The 14642-nt window shown below is 40.2% G+C and overlaps 1 protein-coding gene across 4 annotated transcripts in view; it reads left to right on the top strand.

Moving 5' to 3' along the window:
- The window catches only part of LOC121271017 (protein quaking), a 731453-nt gene extending 718054 nt beyond the window's left edge, over positions 1-13399 (top strand). For 2 of the 4 annotated variants that reach the window (XM_041176737.1, XM_041176719.1), the window contains one exon: positions 9436-13399. In XM_041176737.1, coding sequence (XP_041032671.1) covers positions 9436-9461 — 26 coding nt within the window. In that variant the 3' untranslated portion in view covers positions 9462-13399. Of the gene's footprint in view, positions 1-3473; positions 3583-9435 lie in introns of those variants that run through there. The other 2 variants (XM_041176759.1, XM_041176743.1) reach the window with 2 other exon arrangements.
- The last annotated feature ends 1243 nt before the right edge of the window (positions 13400-14642 follow it).

Genomic DNA, 14642 nt, shown 5'->3' with positions numbered 1-14642 from the left:
AAATTATACTACAAAGATTCATATGGAAAAGAGAATACTAACTACTGAAACCTTAGTCTCCCTAAATTGGGGACAATTAAGATTTGTAGTCTGGAAAATACAGATGAAAGTTCCTCCTGAGGCCAAAAAGCCCAAGGTACTCCAGATACTTTTGGAGAAGTTAGACCTCAGTCCCTATCTAGAACAGTTAGAAGACTCAGAACCAAACAATGATTGGAGACCTGTATTCAAGATAGTTACCCTAGCCACAACGCGGCTGTTAGAGCTGAAAAAGAGGAGACTAGAGAAAGAGTTCCTGAAAAGAGAACAAGAGAGAATGGGTTCACCAGAAAAAGACACTGAGATGTAAAAGCTCAAGAAGCAGGGCTGGAATTCCAAAAGGAGATGGAAAGGAGGCAGAGGGAATCAGCAATATTATGGGGAAATGACTTGGTGAGATTCCAAGCACTCTGCCCCGAGAAGCCAGAGTGGTGCAGAGAAGCTGGGCAGCCCATACAGTTTCACCAAAACCCTGCAATATGGCGAAAGGCTGAAAAAAAGATCAGAGACCCTGCAGGAGGCGAAAGAACCCATCAGGGATAAGGTGGCTCAGGGAAAGCTACCTGGATTTAAAAGGCTGAGAGGCCAGTACAAGTAAAAGAGGTCAGGAAAATTGCTTTCAAAAGAGTGAGGGAGTGAGCCAGAGATCAAATTGGCTAACACCTTCTTTGCTAAATGAAACAGGGAACAGGGCTATTCCCGGGCAGCAAAACTAATAATGAGGGAGCTGCCTCTCTGTCAACGACCCACATGGCTCACCATGTGAGCTAGGGTGTCCCAGAGGATATGGGACTGAATAGGGACTGTCCCACCCCTACAGTAACCACACTGGGGAAGTCATTACCCCGTGAGCAAGTCTACACTTGCCACCAACCAAAAGGCAGAGCAAGTGTTGCAGTTAACTCCCAGGCATCCAAAACAGGTGGGCAGTACACAGCCGAGGAGCCAGGAAGTAGCAAAGGGTGGAGGAGATGCAGCCAAAGAGGGCCAACAAAATCCTCCCCGGGTAGAAGGAGGGGCACAGAAAATCCCCAGGCCAGCCAGCAAATTTAAAAAGAAGGGAGCCTGTACTGCTGCTGGATGAGCAGGAGGCCTGGCTGTCTAAAACCTTCTTTTCAATTTTAGAAGAGGGATGCCAAGAAAATCCCTGAATAGATATTCAGTTGGTGAGAAAACTATCTTGCCCAGATTTTTAAAAAAAGGAGCCAGCACCCCCAGTCTGCCTACCCAAACCTGTCTTTCCAAATTTGAACTGCCTCGCCCAGTTGAAGAGCCACAGGGCACAGTGCCGCATCTAGCCCAACCCCTGTGAGCGAGAATATCCCAACGATACAGGAAGCCTGTACCCCTGCTGGATGAGCAGGAGGCCTGGCTAGCCCGCTAGCCCACACCATCTTTCCAACCTTAGAGGGAGAACAGGGAAGGCCCAAGTAGACATGCAGACAGTGAGGGAGATGCATCACCTAGTTGATGAACTGCAGGGCAGTGCAGCAGGAGCTGGACAGCCACCTGAGGGCAGTAGTGTCCCAAACCAAATGGGACAGGTTGGGAACCAACCCCTCCCTCAGGTAACGAGTCAGGTAAAGACAGTAACCCTGAAACTCCATCGTCCATGGGACTACCACAAGAGGAGTTCATGGACAGTTAGAACCAAATTGAACCCAGAGCCTAGTCAACCAGTGAGTGTCTGCCAGGGGGTGGACACATCTGAGGGTAGCCAGGAGGGGTTAAGTGTGAAGCAGACTTCCCCAATTGAACCCTTGGCTGCCAGGGTGGCAGATTCCTGAGTCTCAAATGCCCACTCAGCAACCCTAACTCAAGAACAGTGGTTTTGATATGACTGCCCTGCTCAGGAAATTTAAAGAAATTCACAGGGATCCACTCAAGGTCAGGCAGGAAACCCAACACCTGCTGGATCCCAATATACTGGAGCTCCCCCCACCATTATCCTGGAGTTGGACTTTGCAGCCTTTTAACCAACAAAATAAATTACTCACATTGGCTGACACACTGTCCCATGTGTAAACCTTGAGAACGTAACAGGGAACCGACCTTCCCCCTTGCTAGCTGTGCATGTTTGTTTTTACAGGAGTGAATGAGAGAATGCATGTACACTTCCTCACTTCTATTCTTCCTTCCAATGACCAGATATATATATATATATTTTTTTTTAAATGAAATGGAATTCATTATAATTTTCTTCAATGGGGGAGGCTTGTCCTGTCCAGGAGACAGGAAGGAAAAAAGTATATATATATATGTATATTATATATATATATCTACATCGCCTGGCTACTTTATAAAGTTATTTTCTCTTGTTTTTCAAAATGGACAATTGCTGGGCTGATAAAATGGCTGCAACTGATCACATGCTGGTTTCTGGAAGATTCTAAGCTATTCCCATGGACAAAGCCTACCTCATCATCTTCCTGGAATGTGACTTGTGTAAACATTCCAGCCAAGCCAACACAAAGGATTCGTAGATGAAACGTCCGCACCAGTCAGCCCTGGACAAAGGCAGAACTGTTTGGGACTCATCATCTCCAATGTTGTACTAATGATTTTTCAGTTACCTGCTCAAAACACAATGGGCAAAATTTTGCCCTTGATTGGCGGGCGGGCAGCCGAACTCCGCCACCGAAGTAGGCCCCACCGCCATTTTAAGTGGGCGGGCCAATTAAGGCTTCCTGTGCGGGGGAGGAGGGATTCCCCATCTATCAAAGTGCGCTCTTTTGCGCATGCGTGCAAAAGAACGCACTGCTCCCTGAGACTAAGTGCTGTCTCAGGGAGATCAGTGAAAGTGTTACGAAGTTAAAAAATAAAAAAATTATCAACATGTCCCCCCTCACGTGACAATGTCACACGAGATGGGACATGTTAATAAATATCACATAAAATGTATTAAACATTTTTAAAGCAGACATGAAACCTCATCCTACCAGTGGTGAGGTTTCATGTATTATCAGAAGCCCGCTGGGGCTCCTGGCTTGCCCGCAAGCCTTAAGGTTGGATGGGCAGTGTTTTTAATTATCTTAATTACCCTGTCAATGGCCTCAATTGGCCTTTGACAGGTCGGCGGGCGAACAGCTGATTTTGCTGTCCGCCCGCCTTCCTAAAGATTTAAATGGACCGGGATGACGTCAGGGGTTCCTCCTGACGTCATCCTGCATCATTTTCCCGTCAGCAAGCGGGCCCCGCCCCCAAATCGCCGACAGGAAAATTCAGGCCAATGGGTCAGCTGAATAGCTCGCCCCAAAACCACCCTATCACATGACCAAGACTTGAGCTGTTTGAATTCCTTTAATTATACAGCTTTTGAATTTTATCTTCAGTTGCGGTTTAAACTCCAAAAATAACCGGACTCTAGGCTAGTGCCTGTCTCGGACCTCCACCTCTCTTTGATCTCCAGAAAGAACCCTGTGTTTTATCTACAGAGTGAACTAATACCCAAGATACAAGAACACTGCGCTGCATCTTCAACGGACTCAACCTGCAACCCAGTTCCTAGCACCAAGACCAGGAATTCTGCCAAACAAAGCCACCTAAAGGAACCTTTCTTGGCCATTGATTCTGGACTCACTTGAAACCATAATTCTTATTTTTATCGTGGTCTTTGCCTTGAACCCCTCTCTTTCCCTTATCCCTCTTTTATTGTATGAGTGCAAAAGGGTTCAGAAGATACAAAACCCCTTCACACATTTTGTGTGTGTGTGTAAAATAAACAACCCTCCTTATTTGACCTTATGTTGCATTTGCTATGGCATTATTAATTGAGGATTGGATAACTCCAAAATTGAAGAGTTGGGGAAAATATGCCACCAATTATTAAGGGGGAAATCAGAAAACAAAAACACCTTTCTGTTTACGGATGGGTTGTGATTGGAGAAATCAGGGCTGTTTAAATTAATCCCCTTCCTGTCTGTAACAGCACTTACTGTTACTATCTTGAGTGGAAGAGACATGATAGCAAGACAATCACATGCTCTTATCAGAATTGTATGTGCTATGAGGCATCTGAAAAGGAGGTACATTTCTGAACAGAGTGGAAAAGGATGTTTTTAAATTCATTTGGCCACATCATCCAACCTGAACCTCAGACAGAACTTAGTGCTAGGCAGAGTGAGCTTGAGAAATTGCAAGCTGCTGGCTACAATTAATAGTAAATTAAACCATGACTCCTTTTGGAGAATTTCTTTTTCTATAAATTTCATTGTTAAGCTTGAGTCTGATCATTAATATGTTCACAAATACATATTGTGTAGGATGAGCTGTGATTAAAGTTCCAGATAAACACAATTTCCATTGTTGCAGGTTTCTTTTAGGAGAGAGCGATAAAGTAATTCCTGTAAATACCATAATTATGGATGGCTCCTTATTAACCAGGATAGAAGAACAAGAAGCAGAAGTACACGTCAGAAAAAAGACTGCATAGAAAATGTGTTTTTACTCCTATGTAATTAGACTTGACACTTGTAATAAAGTGAATAATTTTGCAGCACAAACGCTAAGAAGAACCTGTCATGGAAAATACAAAGACTTCAAATTTTGCTTTATTAACTAGCCTTTTGGGGAAAAAAATGACACCTAACTTTTTCAACTTTTCAAGTACAGAAACACGACATTTTAAAAAATAAAGCCTTGCAGGAATACTATTTGACCCTTACAGATGTTTTAATTCTAATGTAATATATAGAAAGAAGATTTTGCTGGGAAAAGGAAAATACTTTTGTAAATGGCTTGGTATCTCTGCAGCTACTGGTATGGCTACCTGGACCACTGTGAGGAGAACGATATATCATAATGGCTGGAAGGGATGCTGGTTCGCACACTGCACTGGAATGATTATCCATGTCATCGTCATCTTGAATTCTCTGTCTGAAGGCAGGTCCGACGACAGTGCCATGGCCTCCACCAATGGAGCAAGGAGACAGGTCCCAAATCCACCCCAGCTGGGGAACGGGGACTGAACCCTGTGCTGTTGCTGCCAATCTGATCCAACCTGCCCCCAAGGAGTCCGAGTTGCCATGGCAATATACGTCATGAATGTTGCAACCTGGAGGTATGGATAGTGATGGTAGAGGCTCCAAATTCTTTCCATCACATGGCTGACCAGAAATCTCTCTCGCTTTTACCACCTGCCATTGGCCTGTGTTGGAAGGATTAACAAGTTGATGCTTAACCTGTTTGGCCGCGTAATGAATGCACCTTCCTAGGCCATCAAGTCCTGGAGTGGGACCCACTGTGCCACAAGACCTCCTCTATGCCTAATAAAAGTGAAAATAAAATTTGTATAAGTTATTTAAATTACTTTCTTGTTCCTTTTAATGTACCATTTGTAATATATTTTTGTATAATATGTAGTTTCTTTAAATGAACAGCTTTTTGTAAATTCTTAGGCTGCCATCCATGGTACTGCAGAGAAGGAGGCCATTCAGCTCTTTGTGCCTGCACCAGATCTTACTATGTGCAATCCAAAACTATTCTTACTACCCTGCTCTTTCTTGATAGCCTTGTTTCTTCCACTTCTTAAAATATTTATTCCCTTGAAAATTTCAGTTGCTTCTGCCTCAGCTACTCCATGTGACAAATGTACCATGCTGTGACAGTTCCATTCATAAGGAATTTTCTCTTAACTCTTTTCCTCACTTTCTCTTAGTCACAGTTTTAAATTAATGGCCCCTTTTCTTCGAAGCAGACAAAATGGTCTTTGTCCATTCACCTGGTCAAACTCTCTTCATGATTTTAAAAAACCAGTTAAATTCCCTGTCTTCCTCCCCTGTTCTTAGTGGAATTACAGTGAAACCTGTAGATTGAAGACAACCAAGGGGTGGGCATCAACTGTCCTTTTTTTGCAGATATCCTTATGTTCAAAATAGTTATTGTATGTGCGGTACTCTTTATTATTTAAAAAAATCCAAAGATCCAGAAGAACCAGCTGAGATTATTAACAGCACCTAATCAGCTTCAGAAATTCTAATAACTTATGATTGGAAACAGATATAACAGCAAAAGTGATGTGCCAAGTATAGTACATTGTCAATGGAACATGTTCCCGATGACACTCTCAGACAACGGACAACCACATGGGCTATGCCCATGTGCATTGTCTGAGTTTGTTAGGATTGTCAACTCATGGAATGTATTCCTCGAAGCTTGATACGTGAGCTCTGACCATTTGTTGTCTGATCACGCCCCAAAGCCAAAACTGTCCAAAGAAACATATCCAACATCAGAAGCTGAGAGAAAGAACACGACGGCAGGATCGGGGGAGAGGTGCCAGCAGCTACTGAAAAAGTGCTTGGATATGGTGCTGGGAAAGAAAGGATGACTTTTCTTGCTGTTTGCACATACTCCTAAATTCAGGAGACTGATGAGGTCAGCAAATACAAGTCTGCACAAGGCAGCAAGGGTTTTGTGAAAGAAAACAGTCTTTGTCGAATGGAAAATTTCACATGACACAAGTACTGTTTCACAAAATATGCTGCTGCCTTGCAATGACCTGTATAAACTGACCTCAGCAAAGTGATAGATTCAGGAGAATTTGGGGACAAAAAGGAAGCAAGCTGCAAGGGGAAGCACCAGTGACGACTTTGCGAAAGTTGAAAAGGTTGTATTAATAGAACCATTCAGTATAAATCAGAGGACACTAAATTGACATAATATAGGCTGCAGGTCAGACCGCAGCGAGAATACTGTTGCCAATTTTGGTCCCACCATATGGTAGATGATGTAGTGGCCTTAAAAAAAATATCCAGAGATGTACAAGAGTGTTTCCCAGCTTACAAAACTTCAGTTATTCAGACTGAAGGACCTTGGTCTATTTGCTTTAGAGTAGCATAGACACAGAAGAATGGTGATCGAGGTCTGTGGAGTAATTAAAAGGCTGGATAGCATCCTTAATTGCTGGATTTTCCAGTTTAAGATATTGGGTAAGAATAAACTGGGATATTAGGAAGTTCTTCTTCTCTTCCTAGAGAATTGTGAGTTTCTGGAATACATTGCCATCTGATGTGGTGTGTGCTAACGCTTCATGTCTTCAAGAGGGAACTTGACTGGTTCCTGAATGGGGTAAAGACTGCATCATCTAGAAGGTAAGTATCTTTATGGGTGACACTTGGTTCATGTGATCTCCCAGACTGGTTTTGATGGCCTGAGGGGGTCAGGAAAGAATTTCAGAGCTTTTTTTTCACCTTATTAGCCATGGTTTCTTCTGCTCTTTTGCCTCTACAAGGAGGTTACATGGCTATTGTGGCTGAGGCAGGGGTTGCAGAGAAGAAGAATTGTTTAGTTATGATGATCCAGCAATCGTGGTTGGGACAGGCTTCCTGCCTGTTGTCTATGTGTTTGTAAGTTTCAGATGCAGCAACTTTGCAACTGTTTTTATTCATTCATTCATCCACGAGGTGTGTGTCACTAAAAAAGCCAACATTTATTTTGGAATTTTAAATTGTAAAAGCTGTAAAAGGGCTTTGTGCATTGAAGGCTGTCCATAGTTCATAATTTGCAGTTGTTCATTTTTTGGGAACATCCACTTATGCAGTTTTCACAGTAGTCTCAGTATTTAAAGTATGTCTGCCCCATGTTTTTTTGTCCCTCGCATGGAACCTGCTTGTAAGCTTATTTTTAGTACTGGCCCTAGACCTGAATTTACTGACCAATTATGGACACACTCATGTCACACTCGCATCTGCTATTGTGTAGAAATGCAGGATGGATTAGAGTAACTCCAGTCTCACCTGGGGTTGTCTTCATATAATCTTGATATTGGTGCTGTGCTTGTACAGAGAGACCTGAGATGTGAATTTTGTACACTCATGTGAGGGGAAATTTACACACAGACATTCTCTGTTTGCACAATAAAGGGCAACACTATGGTGACACCATCACTGTTACAGTTTGGGTTCTTTCCAACACCCTTTTTTCATGTAATTGGTATCACAGCAGCTCCATGCCTCAGGGAGATTGATGCGCTCTTTCGCGCACATGCTACCACTTGCGTCTTACGCTGGGCGGGCCTTCATTGGCCCGCGCGCACAAAATGGCAGCGCGGAGCCAATCGCGGGTGGTGGTTGGCTCTGTGACTGCCCAGGCACGCTCCCGCCAAGCCCACCTGCCAACTGAAAAATTCAGGCCACTGTCTTCTTCTGCCTACCTGTCTGTACTGCACCATGGAAATCATCAACTACTGAGTTCTAATGACTTTGTGTTCCTTTATATGGTTTCAGCCAGGAGTTTTGGTTTCCTATCTTAGTGTCAGTCTTAGTTTCCTTACCAACTGGGAGAGTCAGCTTCCCTTTCTCCGTTTCCCTTTCAATTAGGGTCCGCCTCAAAAAAAACAAGCTTTAAAACATCACAATTGCAAAAGGGCTTATGGATCTTTATTCACTTGTATCCATAATTGTTGCAATGAACAGAACCTGAAGGCCAGGAAATAATCTGTATGCCAAAATAATAGTTTTCCTTGTGCCTAAGTTCTTTACTGATGCAATCTGCCATCAAGCTTGATTATGTTGCCTTCAAAGTTCGATCCATGACACACTCCAAAATCTTTGGTCAAGATTTAGCCAAGTAAAGGCCATCTTTGAAAGACTTTAAAACGAGTATTTTATGTACTCACTAACTTTGTTAAAACACTGGTTACTGATCACCAAATTAGTATTTTAAATAATATACTTTCCCTTCAAAGATGGCTTTTAACTTGACCATTGTTGCTTGATCTTTGATTCAAAGGCCTTCACGTGCTACATACTGGTGATACCATCTCCAAACAGCCATTTCAGCTTTAAATTCAGTGTTTTGAAACAATATTAAAACAGGACTACTACACATGTTGTGTATATGTCTTTGTATTGTATGTGCCTGTATATAAAGCTTCTATCTTTATATCTTTAAACGGACAAACATTTTATTGTCACAGCTGTGACATGTCCATTCTTGCTCTGCACCACACTATTAATTTAAAACATCTGCAAATAGAATAGAATCACTTTAAGTAGGGTGTATTTGAAAAACACAATGTCAGTCAGTTAATTGCAGGAACTGCCACGCACTCCCATATCTTCCATGATTAACTCTGAGGTCTGGGCTTTTCTGCACAAAAAGAAAAACTCTAACCTTACGAATGGTGAGTATGGCTGGCTTTCATCACACCTGGCCCAGAAATGTCTATGATTCCCTTTAAGCTTCTTGTTCTGCCATTAATATCCCGTGTGAGTGATTTTCAAAAACTCTTTCTCTGAGTGATGAAGGAAAAACCATTGAATAATGTTTTGAAAGCTGCAAAGAATGTCTGGTACTCAAAGGTTTAAGATGACAATTGTCCAATATTTTTCTTCATAAAGTATGAGAATAATACTTATTAATAATAATAATTCTAATTCCCTTCTTTATCTTTAGGTATGGCTTTCCCAACGAAAGGTTAAGAATTCAAGAACCATGTTACTGAACCCTCATCAGATCTGAACTTTAACAAATGCTTAGTTTCACAGCAGCCATGGACAAAATGAGCCCAGCCGGACTGTCAGTGAAATACTAGCATTGTGTATGTGTGCGCATATTGGAAACCAGCTGGGTCAATTTACTATAATTCTGGCCTACTGTTCTTCCTACCATTTTGTTACATCTGTCCCAGAGGAATCACATGTAAAGTATTTCATTGTCTGTTTGGTGTAGGGTTCATTCAATACTGTGTTTGCTTTACAAATCACCTAATCCTTTGCAAATTGTAGCTCCCAGCTTCTGAGCTAAGTGTGCATTTTGTAGGTCAATTGCTGAAGAACTTTTTAAAATCTGTAGAGGTTTTATTTTTAAAAAAATTGATCTCAATATTGATTCAGTGTTACGATGACATAAAACTTGTTTGTTTGCAAGAAGCACTCCACTGATTATGTGACTAGTAAAACTTAATTGCGCTTGATCTAATTGAATTATCTCATACAGTGGGATTTTTAACAAATGGATAATAATGGTTTAAGACTATGTCTTTTGAAACGGAATGCAATATTAACATGCACAGTTGTACTCTATTTAGTAATTTCTGCGTAAAATGTTCAAATTATAAAGGTGCTGTGCCTTAACCTGTTTTTTAACTGATATCTTGTAGTAAGTTCTAATGTAAACCCATCTTTGATCTGCTGTTGAAATGCTATTGATAAGTTAACCAATCACTTCCTAGGAAATTCCTCTAATCATGTGTTGGAAATGTTGCAATTTAACTAGGTGCAGTGGCTACTAAAGTTCGAAGGCACGATATGCGGGTCCATCCTTACCAAAGGATTGTGACCGCAGACCGAGGTTAGTTTAGTTCTGGAGTTCTTGTTTTTTGTTGAACATGTTGACTGAAAGGGTGCTGCTTTGCAACATCATATCAAGTGGAGTTGACCAATGGTCTAATTTTTGACGACCAGTCATGTCCATTTTTATTCTGCCAAATATCACTGTGCCCAACAACTCTTTTAAGATTTTTGTTGCAAAGCTTTTTGAGAACTTTTGATTAGAAGTTCTCCACATAAGATGAGGGAGATGGAAAGATATATTAGGCTGGAGAAAGAGAATATTGGTGTTCCTGTTCCCTGCCTGGTAAAATTGTTGAACATTGGGGTGCATATTCTAACTGTCAACCTGTATTTAATATTAGAGGAGGGAAGGAAAATGCATTCACTTATGTTAAAAAGTTACTCATAAATCCAAAAAGGTTTTATAAAACTATACTTCAGAAAGGGCCAATTCTTTTTCCATTAAGAAAGGAAGTCCTAATTGTGCCTTTATAATGTTCAGTGAAATGTTACACATGAAAATGAATTTTTTATACGTAGTGATTTTTATTGATGCTTGTTGAGGGCTCCATGAACTTTTGAAATCTGCATTGGACATATTATGCTTAAGATAGGGTTAGCAATGTATCCTCAGTACTTCTTATTTTCTTTTTTTTCCTGGTAGTTTACACAACAGGTCTTAACAGGAAACTGAATGTTCATTTTCCCAGCCTAACTGTTGCTTTAGTCATGTGCCCTTAGACCTACAAGTGGGAAAACATAGTATAAAATTGTTAATGTACTTTAGGCTCACTAACACACCATGAATTTTGAAAGTTAAGATTCTTATTACCTAATTAATTTTCAAAGTGATTATTGCATCCAACCTATGGCCATATAAACCTTCCCATTTTTTTTCTCTCTACTTTTTGATAACAACAGCTGGAACTGCACCCCTAGTCCGATTTCCCTTAGATACTTTGTTCCCATGTCCATTTTGTATCCAAATTGTTTTCATTATCAGGTGAACCAATTTTATGTAAAGAAATGTACTATATTTTAAGCGCACTTTACATTTTACGTGAAATTACATCTAATGGGGTGAAGAAAATGAACACTTGTGGAAGAATCTAGTACAATGAAGAACTAGAGTACGCCACAAACAAAATAAAAGCCAGCTTTCCCTTGCGTACTTTGTTCCAATACTTTGATGCCCTACTATCATCCCTAACACTAAATATTCACATTCGGGTGATGTTAATCTATTATCTACGTGCTGTGTTGGAAGCCTAAATTACAACTTGGTATTCCAGCATTACTTTTGGACCTTTATTTATTCAAGAGCAGATGCTGTTTAAAGCCAGTGTCTACCAACTGGGTCTGAGGGACTTCAATATTCAGTATAATAGCTTCTACAGGCTATATTAATTACTGCTGTTGATGGGTTGATTAGTTAGATGGTTCTCTTTCTTTGCATAGGATTGTGTTTCTCAAGCATGCATTTTGCAACAGTAAAAAGATTTTTCCAGTTAATTTAGTTGTATTATTTTTAACTAAGCATTTAGGATTGGTGATGGGTTAATGAGTGCATAGTTCCTTACTGCTAAGAAAATGACCCTGCAGTGTAACTTTACAGAATTATATTTGGTACAGATATCAAGATAGACAGACTGACTGAAGTAATTGGAATAAACTCCACATTGTGTTGCACGGTTACTGAACCTGTGTGTACTGTTGAAAGCCTTGGACTGAGCAGAGGATATGTAGCAGGTGTATTGGTTGATTGAAAAGATTATAGCCATTTTGTTGGCCCTTATAGGCTGTATATTATAAAAGACAAAAAAGTGCTTAGTTTTCTCCGAGCATATTGTGGCCTTTAAAAACCTCTCAATTTTTTGGCAGGGTAAAATATTACTAATGCACAGTAAGTTGTTTTCTTGATTTTTTAAAAAAAGTACTAGCAATAGATTAGTCTTAGAATGTAAAATGATTACCCGGGCATCAGTCTTTTCTTCATTTTTGACAGGTACACTGAACAAACTGTCTCACAGTATTAGATATTCTAGCATCATGATCTTGGACGCTAAAATACCTGGATATTGTTGAAACAATGCCTGATTCCATGCAGTACAAATTCATGGCCTTGCATTGGCTGTCAGTGGGTAATGCACTCCTATTTTAGCCCACTAACGTAACATGAGAAAATGTGCTGTTCTTCTATGTAGTATTTTTTTCCCTAAAGAGAATGATGTCCATAAATGAGAGGCCATGTACATAACATTGTGAATAAATACAGCCTGATGAATAGGCCACCAAAAGGGATGCTATTATTAAGCATTACACCAACCTTACCTTGCTGAAATGGCACAAATTTGACTTTGCACTGAATAATTTATTTCATTTCCTCTGTTTTAGTCTTGTGGCCAACAGTACAATATTTTGGAACCTCAGAATTTTGATACATGTTAAGCTGTTGAACAAAAGTCTTATTTTACATTTAAGTGGACCAAGTTGGGTGGAGGGAAATGGGAGAACGAAAGAGAGTGAGACAGAGAGAGAAATAGAGCGTTTCCAGAACGCTGTGACTTATCATTTTCCACTTGAGAACTTTTGTTTTACTGTAATCATCTCCATTTTTAATTTTTTTGCAAAGAAAATAGTATTACAGGTGGCTTCTTTTAAAAAAATATAAAAATATAAAGCAGGAATGTATATGAAAATGTCAGATTTTATTGTATTTGCAGAGTATTAGCATTGAAATTCAAAAAGAGGGCTGTTTGTAGTTTAAAATGTGCATTATAGTGTCAAGTAGAAATTCATCTATTTTTGGATATATTTTAGGGCTTTATAAATGTAGACTTTTAAACGGCAGGACTTCTATTGTGTTTACATGCAAATGCATTTTATACAAGACTGTCCTATAAGTGTACAATAGTACTCTCAACTGGAATATGTTGGATAAAGTAAAATACTTGGCCTCTTCCAAGTTCCCATGATGTAGCCTACACTGCTAGTCATATAATTTAGAAGTGCTTGTATTTTGAGGCCAAGAATTTCATATTGTTGTAAATAGAAGAATTGAAAGGCAATAAAATTTTATTGAACAACTTTGTTTTGCCCTATAGTTTGTTAAGTTTGTCCTGTGAACTCTTTAAATCATTTCTACTTTATAACCAGTTAATCACATCCATCATTAATAGTTGCTTTTTTTTGCTTGTACTTGGAAAGCCACTAATGCTTAATAGCAGTCAGGTGCTGACAACTATGCACTAACCAAGGAACGCAGACATTGCAGTGCAGATCCAAGCATTTTTCCTTGACTCTCTTGTATGATTACTGTTTCTCAAGCTCTTCCATTGACTGCTACTAACCATTAGTCATTGTTAGTTTTACTTTTTTCCTGTTAACAAATTATGGTAATGGGGCTCCTTTTCATGCTTTGAGTCATGATCCAATGCTGTCATGATTGAATGCATTCTGTAGATGGTGTCGAGCAGTGCGTCAGAATTACAGTGCTTGTTTTAATAGTTGTGATTAGTTTTTCATGTTGTCACCCAGTTGTCACCAGCTGACAATAACCTCTTCTCTATCTTTTTTCTTTTTTCCTTTTTTGTTTCTAACCGCCCAGCCGCCACCGGCAACTAACCTTCTGACCTCTGAACTCTTCACCCAATGATGACCTGACCATGCCTGCCTGCTGATCAGTTAACTGGTGATCGCCTTTGCTTGCCTGTCTTCAGTGCAGCGAGCTGAGGCACTGTCTGTTCGTCTTACTGCCTAACAATGAAAACAAACATAAAAACAAAACACACAAAACAAACAAAATTACCCAGCCTCACAGTTTTTCTGGTTGGGTGAATCATGAGGTCCTAAAACCTGCACTGAGTAGTACTAAAGCAATAAAGTTCAATTCATCCCTCAGCACTGTTCATCAGTGATCATCATTTAGTGACCCTCCCTAATGAACGATAAGAAGGCTTCACCTAGGAGACAAGAGATGGATGTATATGAATAGCTATTAACAAAGGCAGTAACTGTGGGAGTTGGAAGAACATTTTTTTCTCATGGTGAAGTCACAGGTTCCCTGAATGTATTTTGTTGTGATGATGCATCATGCATGAACCTTTGGTCAATGATGTCATTGGTGAAGGGTTTTTGAATGAAGTGTAATGTTCAAAATATGGCCATTTTTTTTTTGTTTGTTTCCTAAATCCATTTGTGCTCCTCAAGGGCACAGATGCCAACTCAAAGCCTTTCATGACCTTAACCTGCCAGTTCAGAATTTTCCTTAATGAATGTTTGTGCCACTAAGAAGAGCACTGAAACAGAAGCGAAGGGGGAAGACAACTG

Source organism: Carcharodon carcharias, chromosome 2, assembly GCF_017639515.1.
Source record: "Carcharodon carcharias isolate sCarCar2 chromosome 2, sCarCar2.pri, whole genome shotgun sequence".
Classification (NCBI taxonomy): domain Eukaryota; kingdom Metazoa; phylum Chordata; class Chondrichthyes; order Lamniformes; family Lamnidae; genus Carcharodon; species Carcharodon carcharias.
Note: the sequence above shows the minus strand (reverse complement) of the source record. Positions and strands in the feature narration are given on the sequence as shown.